The 16,488-nt window shown below is 36.2% G+C and overlaps 1 protein-coding gene across 2 annotated transcripts in view; it reads right to left on the bottom strand.

The window, feature by feature from the left end:
* The window catches only part of WDR25 (WD repeat domain 25), a 67,973-nt gene that overhangs the window by 19,505 nt on the left and 31,980 nt on the right, over positions 1 to 16,488 (bottom strand). For both annotated transcript variants that reach the window (XM_068947029.1, XM_068947030.1), the window contains exon 3: positions 7,137 to 7,284. In XM_068947029.1, coding sequence (XP_068803130.1) covers positions 7,137 to 7,284 — 148 coding nt within the window. The remainder of the gene's footprint in view (positions 1 to 7,136; positions 7,285 to 16,488) is intronic.

Raw genomic sequence — 16,488 nt, 5'->3', positions numbered from 1 at the left:
AATTGGTTAGCTGACTTTACTGAGATCTCTGTTCACCTGCACAGCAAGACATTGTTTTTTTCCCCTCAGTGCATACATTTTCCTCCCACTGTGCTCCCAGCAACTACTCTGAATAAACACTTTCCTTAGCCTAAGGCATGAGAAAGTCACATAAGACGTGACCAAAAAAGACAAGCACTAAATTCAAGATGTATGTCCTCTACTAACTACAAGATCTGTTACTATTCCACAGAGAGAAATAAACTTGATTTGACATAATTTGTTATTAATTCCATTTTCCCCATCTCATCCTCTACTTCCAAATAATTTGATCATTCGCTCAGTACTTTTCCAGAACCTAAATTCTAATTCCTTACCCTATCTCCCCATGTTTTAAAGATGTGTTTGCCCTTTTCTTGTCTTCTAGAGTCTGTTATTTATCCAAAAGCTCTCTGTGAAAGTCACTAATGGCACTGAGATCATTACAGGCAGTCGTCTGATATTTAGAAATAAAATTTATGCAAACAACTAGAGCATCTAATTTACCTGTATACTTTTTAACCTGCTTTCTTTCCTATGCTAAGCCAGTACCTTACTGTCTGATGTGGATATTAACCATGCTAGGTATTTGACTGGTGTGAGGAACAATCATGATGCATTAATCTTAAAAACTCAGGTTCTTTGATTAATACTTTAAAATCAACCCCTCTGTTCTTATTCCCTCTGTCCCCAAAATGAAACTCAATTTAACCTCTGTTTTTGGAAGATCAGCAAATACTCTTCTGAAGACTTTGGCATTGTTAGGTATACACATAAATTTCATTTCGCTGCCATGTCACAGAAAATAAGAAAAAGATTGGAATGTAGAAAATAAAAATATGGGAGCAAAGAAGCAGTAGATAAAATACTCAGAAGGGGAGAATCACAATAGTATGCCAATGAAACTCTCCTTTTACTAGAACTAAAATTATACAATATACGGAATCTAAACCAGACTGCTTGTCATATAAACACGCCTGAATCAAATTCTCTGCTATAATCAAAAGTGAAATGGTCTTTCCTAACAGGTACATAAGTACATTTCTTAAATCCTTCCCTTTTAGGTATTAAAACTGCAGGGCTAAACAGCTGAGGTGCATTCTCTATACAGTTATGAAATGTTCATCACTGAAAATTTTTCAGAACCTCAATAACTTACTACATATACTCATCTGAGGAATGGATCAGATGATTTTGGAAGATGATGCGCAGCAGAATAGTTTGTGCAATTCAATATTGTGAAATAGCGATTTCAACTATTAGCAGGTTTTTTTTATCCTAATTTAATTTAGTGTGTTTTACCCACTATGTACAGAATTTGCTGCTTTTCACACTGCACCTCTAACTGTACTATGATGGGACCTAGCCCCACAGTGTAGGAAATCCAATTTCAATGTTTTCTCAAGATCCTGCTCCATGTTTCTATCATTCTCTGTCGTATGTATTCTTTTGTTTACAATTATTAAGCTTATTAATATGAAATGCATATGCAGCCTTTGGGGGTCTGATTTTATATATTGGAAGAGATGTCTTTTTTTAGCTGAAGACTCCCTTATCCATAATACACTACAACAAATTTCACTGAATAAGCTTGTACATTTACTGTATATACATTTATTGTATTTTACTTCCTAGAGGTGGCATAGTAAAGATGCAGTCAACTCACAGGCTGTAGAAAATTATGTTCTCTGAAAATCCTATTTAGCTAATTGAGGAAAAATCCATACCACAGATCATTTTCCTGTGTGAGAGGTTGTTTTTCCAAAGCAGAAAGCAAATGTTTTTTCCAATCTTTAATTTTCACAATTTTGATAACAATATCTACTACATCTTTACAATGTGTTTCATAATCCTAAAGTGCTTTAATTCATTTCTTCATTCATTAAAGGCCCATCAGTAACATACACAGTGTGAAAAAATTCTTTAAAGAGACCTTGAACATATGTTTCTGCTTGTTTTATGCTGCAGCCTACTGTGAAACTGCTCAACTATGAAATCAGATATTTTAAAGGCTATTTAACATTGTGTTTTTTTCCACAGAACATCAACACAGTTATTGAGCACAGGATGCTTTTGCAACTGTGTTTAGCGGTCCTCAGGTTCACACACCAAGTAATCCAAAAACATCCACTTCCTTACACTAAGCTGTAAAGAAAAGTGAAGTCTAAAACCTATAACGGCATGTGAGTAAACTCCTGATAAATACTATGAATAGTTTTTAACTACTTCAGCACTCATCTTGCAGAGTAGACCATATTTCCCTACTTTGTTTACAAAAAGGCATAAGACTATGAAAAAAAAACTCATTACAGTCACAATCTATGATGTCTGCTGCTCTCTCATGCGCAACAGTGAGCAAAGAAAATTAGATTGATCAGACAGGATTTGTTCTTAACAAATTGATGTTGGCTGTTACTTCTCTTTTTTTTAAATCTTGCTGTGCTTACAAATTGTTTGATTATTTTTCCAAGAACTGAACTTACACTTACTACATGCATTTCCTAATTTTTTTTCCTCCACCATAGACACAAGTCTCCCTCTAGCAGAGTCGCTTGAAATATTAAAATCATTTCAACTTTTACTCTCAAGAACATCCCCAAAATAAGTATCTTTCTCTCTTCTTATTGCAAGGACTTTACATCTGAGAATATAAAAAGTAACAAAATGCTGTTACCTCCCATCTAATGGAATTTGACCATTGAACTACGTTCAGCATGTTATTTAAGACTGCTAAAAGAATTTTTTTTGGCCAGTGACACCTAAATAAACCTCTATTACTAGGAACCTTGTGACCTCATCTTAAAGACACCTATGTGCATGCAAAAGAAAAAAAAAAAAACAAAAAACACCTCAATCTACTCTTTTTCTAAAGTGTCAGATAATACCTTGGCAGGGAGGGGAATAAGAGAAGAAAGTCACAACTCTCCTGAGATGATTATTATGTATGAGCACAAAAACTTCTACTTGAATGAATACAATTACACTAATGATAATAACGGTGTGTTTGTTAGGATATAAACAAGAAAATAAAGAAAGCAAAATTCAGGCTCTTAGAGATGCAAAAGGCTCATTTAAGATCAAAATAATTTAAAATAAAATAAAATAAAAACACCTAGCTTCAAGTGGCCATGTTATATATCATCTGACCTTTCCTTTAAAGCCAACAGCTTAATTTCAGTAGCCTGGCCACAGTATTAAATTCCTCACTGTAAGTCTGAAGAAGTTACAGTCGAAGTCAAGCTCAGTCCATGACGTGAAACACAACTGCAGCATTCAGCAGCTTCGGAAGTGCTCCAGGATTTCTTGGAACACTCCCTCTATCAGAACATTAAAGAAATGAAAAATACCTATAATATGCAAATATTCTCCCAGTCAATGTTCTGCATATGCTATTATAGTGATTCATTTGCGACTAATGAAGAATCCACTGATGTATAAAACACATTCCAAAAATAAAATAGTAATAAATAAAATTTTAAAAATGCAAAATAGCCTTTCCAAAGCGGGGAGAGCATCTCCATTATATCTGGAAATAACAGAAGGTTAAAGGTCAAGTGTACTTGATCTAAAATTGTTTCAAAAGAAAGTTTTCTTGGAATAAAATGCTCCAAGCTGTCACAGAATATAGCGCTACCATTACTCTGTAAACAACAAACTACCTGAACTACTACTACTAGAAAATGATCGAGAGTATGTAGCGTTAACAGAGATGACTACAACCACAGAGCCTCCCTGGTTCACATTTGACTGAAGGGTTTCACAGCTGTGATATTAATACTGCTAAGAGCTGTATTTTTATAATGCAAAAACACACACACGAAATAGGACAATAAAAAACAGTAATCAGCAGTCTCTGCAATGTTACACAGAATGGGCATTTTTGTTGTCTTTTACACTTTACTGTATTGAAAATTACACTGCTTAAGCTCATTAGACTTGAATGTAATCTGCTGACTGAAATATGTCTGACAAAATATGATATGTTACCGCTGTTTATATAACCATTTTAAGTTTTGCAGATTTTTTTAAAAAGGTGACAAAGGTGAAAAAAGATAGGTGACAAAAGATAGGGAAACAGTAAAAAAGGCAGCTCAGTTGAATTTTTTGGATCTAGAGACATCTATGAAATCCCATGTTACAGTACTGCATTTGCACCACGCTAGCTATACCCACAGAAATACTCATACAAACAGCTTCCAGCTCCTTAAACCATTTATGAATATTTTGGATCAGACACATACTCTGCAGAAAATGTATAATAACAGCTTTCCAAGGAAGCCATATTTGTGTAGAGCTTGATGCAAGGATAATGGATGACATCTAGAAAAAAAATGAGTTAAAAAAAAAAAAAACAACTTGAATAATAGCATGTATTCTGAAACTCACCAAACCAGGGCAAGTTAACTGCTTGTACTTCAATCGTTTGAATTCTTTTCTTTCCGTGTTCTTCACCGCAGCATCAAAGAATCTGGAGGTCCCTTCCAACCTGTATGAGGTCATGTAGTCCAGTTCCCTACCCCAAAGCAGGCCCAGTTACAGCAGGTTACTCAGGGACCTGTCCAATTGAGTTCTGAACATCTGCAAGTGTTGCAGCTCCACAGTCTCTCTGGACAGCCTATTTCAGTGTTCGACCACCCTGAAGCTGAGTCAAAGTTTCCCGTGTTCAGACCTGTGTCTGCTGCCTCTCATCCTTTCACTGTGCATCTGTGAGAAGATCCTGGTTTTATCTTCTCTGTATGCTGGCAACGCACTCGCTAATACAGACCAGGATGCAGTTGGCCTTCTCTGCTGCAAGGGCACACTGCTGATTCATATTTAACACTGGGACCTTCAAATATTTTTCTGCAAAGCTGCTTTCTAGCTAGTTTGCCTTCAGCCTGTCCTGTTGCACAAGTTTATTCCATCCCAGATGCAGGACTTTACACTTGCCCTTGATGAACCTCATAAGGTTCCTGTCAGCCAATTTTTCCACCTTGCAGTATCTTCCATCTCTGGCCATCCAGAACTTTCATTAATTATCAGGACAAGGGAAAAAGGTTTGATGGTATAAAATTGCAGATTAGGCTTTCATGGATATGTCTTCTACCTTTGCATCAGGATTTCTCTGCCACTAAGTTCAGATAAGACTGAAAAAATACACCAAATTATTTTTGCTGATTAATGACGAGATTTCAGCATTCTCCTCTGATATTATTCAAACCATAAAGAGTTTAAAAAGAGTCACCCAAGACAAAGCAAAAGTCTTAGGAAGAGGGATACTCAAACTTAAGTCCATTCTTAGGAGCAAAATTTCACGGAGAATTATTCTAGCACTGTTTGTTACAACAAAGCTTGCACTTTCCTTTGAAGAATCTTGTAACTAGCTGTTATTAGATGCAGAACAAACAATTAGCTAGACTACAATTTGGATTTAATAAGGCAGCAGCTATGTTCCTAACAGAAAAACAACTCAAAACAATAACAAAAAAAAGAAGTGAACAGTTAAACAATGCTCCATGTACTAAGTTGTACTTGCAACCATTCTGAAACTTTCAAAAGTAATTCTCTTCAGACTATTAGGTTTGTTTTGATAAAGAAGATGCAATAATTTTTATAACACAGAAGTAACATAAAAACTACACCGAAAACAAGGACAAGAAAGATTAGAGTTCAGTAAACACGTCTAGAAAAAATTTTGAACCAGAACGAGAGCAAGAGACGAGTGCAGAGCAAAAGTACTCACTGAAGACAGTATTACTGTTTATAAAGCCCTGTCGGCGTGCACTTACTGCATTTAAACATAGTGATAGTTAGTTCAGTCTAGCAAGGAAAAGTAATTAAGGCCAAGTCCCATAAAAAGTCTCCTTTGTGAAGGAACAGCTCTAATATCTATCTGAAGTCAATCAAAGAAGAAATCTTCTCAGCGCTGATGAAGAGTGAGGAGAAATGAATGATTCTGTGAACTAATGTAAATCAAAACCTTATAGCTGCCTTAGAGTTTTTTCACATAGCAATGAGGCTTCTCATACCAGCTTGATTTGGATTCCAGAGGCAAACTGCTTGCTCTGTTTCTCTGGAAGAACTGAACGACTTGTATGAAAAACAGAGCAACTTTACAACAAGGGAAAAAAGTAGAAACTGAGCTGAATGTGTATGAAATTAGAATAAAATTTCTATCATTCATGTCACATTTTTCCAAATCAGGTTTGTAACATTAAGTCTGGTCCAAACATCAACATTACAACCACAACTCACAGAAGCGTCAAGGAATCCTCTGCCCTTCAAATAAAGCAATAACGTACATCTAGTACTCTCAAGATTTGTAAGTACTCATTTTGCCCTTACACATACAGAATATCTAAGTTCGGAATACTAGTTAATGCTTAAGTCAGTAAAGAAAGAATCATTTATAAGGTTATCTGTTTTTAAACTTGGTAAACATAACTTTTTACAGATACTACTGCCATTATCTGAAACACTAGACTAGCAAATGAAACACTAAAAGCAACCTAATCCAAAAGGGACTGTTATTCTGTTACTGTTACTGGATAGTTAATTTAAAGATATTTTCAGAATTAAAATATAAGAATGGAGTTCTATATCTTTGGAATTTGTTCTAGAATTTTATAAAATAAGATTTTTCCATTCATACACTGATGTATGAGTCTATTCAAACAGCTTGGGCACAAAAAACATATCCTACTGTTATAAGTTTCATTAATGAGAGTAACCATTCTGTTTATAATTTGTGAGCATTATATTCAAATTTAAATTCATTCGCATTAGTAGAATTTACCTGAAAATATAAATGAGAAGATTGCTGCAGTGAGACTGAAAATAAAAGACAAAGTCTGATAAAATCAATGTCTTGTCATGGTAACAGTACATGGTTCTTCTATGCCAGATACCCAAAGCTTACATGTGTTCATGAAGGTAAAGATAGCCTGGATTTCTTAAATACCTTAAGCTATTCTAAATTGTCATGTTATTTTTTAGTGAGGACGTATTTCAAGAATTCTAACTGTGATCTGTGGAGAGTTTACCTTTATTTTCAGAAGAAAGAATAAGATTTAAAAAGTTAGCTGGACTCAAAAAAACGTAACAAATAGGGCTAAAATGTACACCTATAAGATCTTTACCTGTTTCAACATCTGTTAAATGAACCACGGAATCAAAGCCCCCACTGAGAATTCTTCTTCCACAAGACGACCACTTGGCAGCTCGAACGGCGCCGTAGTGACAGGAGTATGTTTTTAAACAGCAGCCTGCATCTACAGCATCCCACACCTTAACAAGAAGAATAAGAATAATGTTATCATGAGAAGGCACATTATTTGTTTCTAATATACTGAAAAGTAATTTTAGCAAATCATTTTAGCTGAGATAACTTTGCATTCCAAATTCATATGTGCTAAGCTGTAAATATGGGTTTGAATAGTTGCACGGTGCATTAGAATTAAGGTATTTTATTAATGAGGGAGAAATTAGTAGTAATACATTTTCATACGACTTGTATTGTTTCTTGAATTGTCTAAGTTGTTCTCAATGCAATACACGTTCTATTTCCCATTTATATTTCCCTCCTACCTCTGGGTATGGATACAGCTGAATACACTTTCTCGTTAACGCTTTTCTTTCAAAATTTTTGCCTCTATCAGATTTTGCTTTCCATAGAATAAAAGGAAGTCTAGCAGACTGCAGCTTTAAGATCTGCCCTTTTATAGGCTATTATCAGGCTGTCTCTCTATATAGGACATTATCATATTTTTCACTTTTGCAGCTTAGAATTTTAAATACGATTTTAAACCTCCTTAACTTCACTGAGGAGGTGGACAAGAATATCATCATGCAGCTACAGGCAGATTTGTAAGGATCAGCCTAAGTCCTCTGTTTTTCTAGCTTCTGTTGGATAGAGTTGGGCCAATACCGAGCACTCCTGAAAATCCCATTCTACTGATTATATAAAATTTTTAAGTAAAATAAGGAGATAAGAACATAAGAACTAGTGCTTTCAGAACACAAATAGTCCAAATAGGCCACTGTTTTAAAGAAAAAAACGCAACTGTTTTCAAAATAATGTTTTAGAAAATGGAACAACTAGTTTTAATGACAATTTCAGTTATCAAATGTGGTTCAGAATAATCAAAAGCACATTCTGTCGCAGGGCAATTTTAGTCACAGCTTTAAGACAAAGTTAGAAGTTAAGCAACAAACGACCCACGTAAAGATCCACTATGCTCATTTTTGTGAGGTAATAAGCTATCAAAATTATTCCCCCTGTTAATATAAAAGCTAATTATAAAATATCTTATGATTGTATGATACACTAGTACATCTGCTAACTGAGTGTGCCTAATAAAATTTATACTGAATACTACAATCATACTGGTACACCCCACTTTTGCACTGCTAATATTAGCAGTACAAGTAAGTTAACAGTTTAATGGTGTTTCATGACAGTTTTAAGGCATTTGCAGCCATAAACCAAAAACCTAGGCAGTTCGCTGCTTTAAAGTCACCACTGCATTTCTAAAACTCTTAGCGATTAGTCACTACCACTTCCATCTCGCAAAAAACACGTGTTTTTTAAATAACACTGCTTATAAGCTTGGAAGCCTTTTCTGAGTTTTCTCTATCCTAACCAACAACTAAACTCTAAGACTATTGCTTATATAATGCCTGCAGTAGGCTGGGCAACTGATAGAACCCAAAAAATAGTTGTTTTCCTTTTTTTTTTTTTTTTTTTTTTTTTTAATGAGACCAACTTCAGCCTTCACTTATGCCTGTGCAACAGCACTGAGGTCAGTGTTAATATACAATTGACTGCATGCCTGTGCATTTCAGAAGACATTAAAAACAAGACTAATTCAATAAATGTGAAAACTTAAGTGTTTGCACTCTTATCGTAACAGCACAATCCATAATGCAAGAGAACATGGAGAGAAAAAACACCCGAGCCTTTCAGTAATGTGTTTTATCCTCAATTACATTTTCTTCTTGCTAGAAAAAAAAAAAAAGGACTTGCTGACAGTATCATTAGTAGAATAGCCTACGCTCAGAAGACAATATTCATTATAGAAAATTATTTCAAAGTATCTAAAACCAGATTCTGGTTCTGCAGTGCTAAGCAAGCAATTATTGCTAATTACTTGAATAGCCAGTTAACACCGTAACCATGATGGCTGTATCCTAAGTATTCCACCCTAACCACAAGAAAAGAAATCAGGAAAATTTAATATTAAAGTGCCTTTGAAAATAAGTTTCGCCTCTTTAATGAGTTTTAATGATCATTTCAAGTCTCACAGTATTAAAAAAGGGTTAATTGTGTCTTGGAGGGCTTTTAATAGGAGGAAGTTAATGAATGAACCAAGATGAAAGGAAAAACAGGTGGTACATGCTTCAGATTTTTTTTTCTGTCATGTTTTAGTGATTAAGTATGAAAACCCAATTTTCACATGAAGGCTAAAGTAAAGCAAGTTCATTAGTGCTGCTTAGTTCCAACTTGATTAAAAAAAAAAGCTGTATGAGCAGAAAAGAGTGCATGCCTAATGCTGAATACTCCCCTCCATTTTGTGAAACGGAACAAATGATTTACTCGTAATGACGAGACTACCAACTAAGCATACGGCAAAATTCCTTACATACCACACTTATCTCTACTGTTACACTTTCCATCAGCTTTTTTCATGCAGGTAACGGCTGCGCTGGAACGCCTTCCAGAATTAGGGCAGTGTTGTGGGCAAAACAGTCTCAACTAAGGGAATCTCACTTAATTAAAAGTTTATGTTAATTGGCAATAAGTTAAATTACTGACTCAGGTGTTGAGGGAAAAAAAAAAAAGCGAGAGAGAGAGAGAGAGAGAGAGAGAGAAAACCCCAACAATTAAACAAACAGTTAGGGAAACCTTTCTCCAGGCTCCACTTCAGTCAAACAGCTCTCTCTCCTCCTTCCTAGCCTCAGTTTCCCTTGTTCTTGCTACTGTTATATTCATGCCCTCCCGATCCCTTCGGCGAAGCGACAGGCAGCACAGGAGGTTGGGGTCAGCGCCTCAGGGTTTCCTTCTGCTGTTCCGGGCTTCCTACTCTTGTCCTCCACTGGCTCCTTCCTTCTTACCGCTCCTCTGCTCCAGCATGGGTCCTCCATGGCCTACGGTCCCTCAGGGCTGTCCCTGCCCCAGCATGGGTCCCCTGCGGTCCCTCAGCAGTGTCTCTGCCCCAGCACAGGTCACCCATGGACTGCAGTCCCTCGGGGCTGTCCCTGCCCCAGTGTGGGTCACCCATAGGCCACTGTCCCTCAGAAGTGGACTTCCTCTGGCATGGAGCATCTCCTTCCAAGACAGCACCTCCATCCATGTTCCCACGTGTGTCCTCTTCCATGCGTCTCTTCCCTGTTCTCCAAACGCACCTCTTCACACATCTCCTTTTGTGTGTCTTCTTGTCTCTCAAGCACCTCCTTCCACGTCTCCTCTCGTGTCTCCTGTCCCTAGCAGCTGTCACTCTCAAATATGTTTGAGCAGAGATGCCAGGTGCTCCTCTGTCTGGCTGAGGTTTTGGGATGCACTGGGTTGTTCTTCATGTTTCAGAGCCAGCTGGAATCAGCACGGAGCTGTTCATGACTTCTGTGTGGGAGGAAGCCTCACACCCCCACAGCCTCTACCCCAACAGTTTATGCCCAATACAAGCAGTCAGTTTAGAACAGAACAGTTAGGACACACTTGCATCTTAAGAGATGGTTCAACGCAAATTCACTGGAGCCCACAAACGTGCTTTTAAATAATGCTGATAGGTTCTACTTCTGCTGTGGCCTCACAGCTTAACCCGAGGAGAACTCAAACAAGACAGCAGCAGAGCACATCAAATCCTGCATTGCTGCATAGTGATGATCTCTGCAAGGTTTATGCAGGGGCATTCAGCCCCAGCTTTGGTTCCCTATGAGTGGTCTGGGATTTTCCTTCAAGTCTCTGATTTGGTGAAATTTAGCTCAGTGCAACTTTGCTATATTACCATGCACCCCGCTGCATGGAGGATACTGTGCAAAGCATTCCCAGAAAGAAGAGTTTTAAATTTCATTATTCATCTTCCACACCAAAAGGGAAGCTTTAGCTGCTGTTTGCAAGAGGCAATGTTTGTTATTTACGGTTAGCTCCTCTGCAATTGCTTACAGAGATTCAGGCATGCCTGTAAAAGGTCATGTAAAGTTAAGCCATTGAATACCAAGAAACAAAAATGGGTGTATAGAACTGAAAACAAGACAACTAAAGGACAAGCTATGCACTTTCCACACTAATAAATTATAAAAAAGTGGGAGCTACGAAGACACCACAGAAACAGAACGTGTCTGTCGCAAGCTACAAAACCTATTCTGAGCCTATAAGCAATAGAGCCTGTTAACTGTCTATGCCTACAAATGGGCAATCCATTGTATTTCTTTAGGATGAAAAACGTCTTTCCTGGGTAAAGGATCACCACAAAGAAGCCACCAAGTCTGCATTGTCAGAGCATCTCTCAAGTAGTTCCCAACTTGTGTGGCATAATGACATTTCTGCTGCTTTATCATAATAAGGAAAAACCACAGCTGGAGGGAGAGTTCGAGCCTACTCCCATTACAAGCTGCAGATGAACGTCTGCTCTGAGCTGCTGCTTTCTCTGTCTGCGTTAGGAGAAAAGGAGGGGGGTTGCAAGGGGATGAGTCTTTTATATGCGAGCTTGCCTATCTCTGTCAAACATTCAAATGTCAGATTAACCGATTCTCTAGGATGGAAGGCATTTCAGGGTTTTAGTTTTAAAAAACTTGAGTCAAGTGCTTCAGGAATAACTTATGTGGAAATTATTTTTTCTAATCTTTTTTGCTTTGTTTTTCTCATATACTGGCTCAAAATAGGATTGAACATCAAGCCTATAATGAAGTTCTGAAAGACTACATGGAAGTAACTAGTAGAGCTGATGAAATATCCCACTTCCCCAAAGAGCATCCAACATAACACCTGAACCAGGAAGTACGTTCTCTAAATTACTAACAAAAAAAAATTAGCAGACACTAATCAACTGGTTTAGAGCAAATGGTAACTCTTCAAGGAATATGGAACTAGGCTATGATATAGCCAGCGGAGTTATGCGTTAGAAGAAAATTTTTACAGGGCCATTACAAGATAATAGTAAAAAGTCCCTAAGGAATTAAAGCCATTAAAAACTTTCCATTCCAATTCAATGAAGTGTTTATGATCACTCCTTCCCTACCAAACAAGAACATGAATTAAAGAAGAAATAAAACAAATGTAAACATACATACCAATGTGTTCACTGCACACATTTCTCTCAAAGAGGAAGGAAGAACAAGAACATTTTTTTGTTTGTTATCAATAACTTTGTGTCCTCCTGAAAGGTTCTGTGATACTGTAGTGACTAGCATAGTGCAAGAACTTATAAACTATAGAATTGACAGGAGACATGGAGGCAAAGGAACGAGCAGAATTTGCAAATAACGCAAAGTGAGATAGATCTTCAGAGCTCATTTTATCCAAAAGAATATCCGAAACTCATTCTTTCTGAATGGCATCTAAATATGAGTCCAGGAAAAGGTTTTGTATCCAAGAATAGCTTGCAGCTGAAACTAAAGGTTGTAACACTGTAATTTAAAATGTCACTATTATAACAAATACAGCTTTAACCTCAAAGTAAGATCTTTTCTAATGATATCAAACACCTTAGAATTATTTAGAAAGTTGTATTTTAAATACTGCAGGGTATTTAAAGAATACCTAGTAATATAAACCTTTAAAATCGACTGATATCCTACATGGAGTAATGGCTTACACATTAAGTATGTAAATAATTACTTGGGTGGGAGAAACAGTTCATTAAACATACACAGTCTGAAATATATACCTTCCCTAGTAGGCATACCAAGTTTTACAGGACTAGATGCTATCATGCTTCTGTCTAGAGGACAGACAGACTTTATATTCAATTATTTTTAACCAGGAGAAACTGTTTTCAGTGCTGTTGCATGCCTTAAACTCTCAGTCCTTACAAACATTCAGTGTTATTACTAGGTTAAATCCAAAATTCTCATTAAATCTGAAGTCGTTCTGATCTTGTGATGGGATTTTAATCACTGAGCTAAAAAGGTAAAAGCACATATTTTGGCCTGTTACTCTGAAAATACTTTTTGCCAGATATTGAAGTCCTGTTTTCCACTATACAGTAATGAGGATAGACTAGTTCCTGTTTGCATAACCTCTCCTATACGTACAGTTACAAATTAACGAATTCTTCAATATTTTGAAGAAATAAACAGCCAAGACTTAAGATTTGAAATTAGTCAGTCATTTTCAAAGAAGATTTCATTCAATGTCTTTCAGTATTGAGGTATTACGATCGCTTTAATTGCATTTTTTTCCAATTTTACTAAAATTGGCTTTAATGTGCCAAGTTGGTTCACAATTCACTATTAGTCCTTACCATTTCAGACTTTACTATTCATAACATTGCCTTTCCATTTCTCATCTACTGATTGCTTTCATATCATAGAAAGTATGGTGCATTACACAGTTATCTGCTCGGATTAACAGAAGGGGCCTAAACGGCAGGTACAAACAGCCAAGTGACAAAAATTACGCTAGAGAGTTCTCTAATAAAGTCATCTTTTCTGTTTTCTCCTAGGCACGTTCTCATTCTGTGGCTCTTTCACGTTCCTGACAATTTTGAAAATAGAGGTCTTTGAGAAGTTTCTTGCTTTCCTGTATAGTTTAGGAATATAGTCGAAATACTGCAACTAGCGTTTTGGGTAATAAAACCAGACCTCCTCAGCTTCAAAATCAAAAGCTCACAAACGATACAAGCAACTAAACAATATAACAGAAGAGATCTGTTATGGATTATATGCTTCCAGATTCCATTTTCTGACTGAAAGCTTTCAGAAAAACAATCCCTGAAAATAAAGTATTTTCGGCAGGGGAAGATAATAAAATATCAGTACTTATATCAGTACTTGAGTACTTGAGATATCAGTACTTACCTATGAAATTTTCCTAATAAGTACGTGCTAGAGAAAAGAGCCCCACACGCTACAAGAGAGGCATGTCTTTTCCAGCTTGTGAAGCAGGCTCAGTACTGTAGTTTGAAAGGTTCTTCCAAAGTCAATGGGCTAGAGGGCAGAAATAGTCCCATGGAAAAAAAAAAAGATATAAAAACATATTTGCTACCGGTCCTTCTTGAAATTCCCCACTTGCATGAGGCACAGCTTTGGGAAAGGACTGCAAGACCTAAAGTCCTCTAGGTTTCTCTAATCGTCTCTGTAATCTGCAGCAGTAGGGATAGGGAGCCACTCAAATGCACAAGTACACTCTCATTACTTGAAGGGTAGCCAGGAAGAAAGCCATGGGGGAAAAAAAAAAAAGCAAGAAATAGCTAAAAGCAAGAAATAGCCAAAGCATTAGAATTGGTAGGTGTGCCAAGCCTTTCCAAGCCATTGCGTGGGGGGAGTGGGGGGCAGATCAGATCTTGAATGAATATATTCATAGATATAATATAGAATAAATTGCTACAGAAACTAGAGGAAAATTTAGAACATTTCATTTTTGTTTCAGAGTGGCTTCATAACAGTGAGCTAAATATTAAAATCTCACTTCTAAAACTGTAATTGTTAAATAGACGAAACATTCTACATGAAAGCAGAAAAAAGTACTAACTGGATCATTATCTTTGCACTGTCTAAACATGTAGTTTAACTTTGTAAAAACTAAGAGCTAAAGTTTCACTTAATGTGTAAACTGCAAGTGCTAATAAAACTTACTGTGATACAACTAAGTAGGATGTAAATAGATTTTCAGATTGTTACACAGAACATGATTTATGCCATTTTGGATATACCAGTTCAAAGTGTAAAAACCAAGTGTCCCAATGAAGAGCTTTTCAGTAGAATTCTGTAAAGCTAACTAGAGATAGCTAGCACATGTTCAAATGTGTTGGATCATTTGCTGTAGTAACGCTTAAAAATGTTCCACGAAACATATTTTAAATGACATCTATTTTCCTATCGAGACACGGTGCCAAATGTGCACATCAACACTATTATTTGAACAAGCACTTACAGATTTCCAATGGCTTCCTTTTTGCAGGACATGCAATTCAAAAGAGTTGATTATCTTGTGGTAAAAAAGAGCCAGTTTTCTTCTTCCTTTCATATTTGATTAAGAGTTTTTATTTTGATAGTTTATTACGACAGCACCCCCCCTCACTACTGTGGAATAAATTTAATTAGCTGAGACAGCTAGCATAAGGTCTCACTTCTTTTTTCATCAAGAAGTTTACTATTGAAATATTTCAAATACATTTATCAAATCAATAAGGTGGAAAATCTCCTCTTTACAAGCAAAGAGACTATTACATTGATATTAAGATAGCTCTTATTTTGTAGGATGTTTTATTTATGCAGAAGCATTTCAGAAGTTGTCCAACTAGTGGCCTACCTGTTAACTGGGTTAGCAGCAATATTAGAAGCTAGCCAGTAGCATGAAAACTGATTTGCAAACAGTAAAACCACTGCTATAAATACATGTCAACAAGCTTTAATACTGATGAATCCTCCAAAGGCTGAATTAAAGTACAAACAATAAATTTAATTTCAGGAGGTAGGGAAAGGAGCCTTTTGATTGCTATGTTTATCAGTGCATCGACATCATCAGTGTTAAAGGAAAACTTCCACGCTGCAGACTCTCCAGAATGTTATTTTTAAGCATGAGATTAAGCAATTTTATTTGGACAAGTGCACACAAAATAAAAATCCTAAAGCAGAGCTAGCATATATGTGTGTGTGTGTGTGCGTGTGTGTGTGTGTGTATACCTGTGTGTATGTGTGTATATATATATGATCTTTCAATTTTTTTTCCATCCTTTGCTTCAAATCTAGTATTTTTAGTTCTGTTAAACAAGCCTTCCTGTTTTGAACTTGAGATAAGAATAGAATTCATTTTCAGAGTATTTAAATTGTTACACTGTCAGTGCTAATAATATATTTATTATTAATATATAAATTAATATATTATGATATATTATAATATAATATATAATATGATATATGATAATATATTATATATTTTAATAGTATATTTATTAAATATATTTATTAACACACTAAGCATAGCTATGAAATAAATTTCCAGTCATGCTATGTTTTTATTTTTCACCTCCCATAGAAACTCAGTAGCGCTCTCCCCAGGCAAAAGTCTGCAAGCCGATAATGAAGCTGCATTCAGCTGTTTTTGCTATTGAAAGAAAAATAAAAACTTAACCAAAAGGATATTTTGAGTTGGCAACATTTTTAAAAATTATTTTAAGAAAACATTCATTATTTTTGTCTTAGTCTATTAAATTTTCAGCTGGCAAGGGGAGAACCAGGAGAACTAAAACAGAATTCCGTAAACAAACCAACAAGCCCATCTGCTTACATACAGCACCGGAGTGTTTTTGCTAAAGCTTTAATGACCAGAAC

Source organism: Struthio camelus, chromosome 5, assembly GCF_040807025.1.
Source record: "Struthio camelus isolate bStrCam1 chromosome 5, bStrCam1.hap1, whole genome shotgun sequence".
Taxonomy (NCBI): domain Eukaryota; kingdom Metazoa; phylum Chordata; class Aves; order Struthioniformes; family Struthionidae; genus Struthio; species Struthio camelus.
The sequence above is the reverse complement of the archived record's forward strand: the minus strand, read 5'-3'. Positions and strand labels throughout refer to the sequence as shown.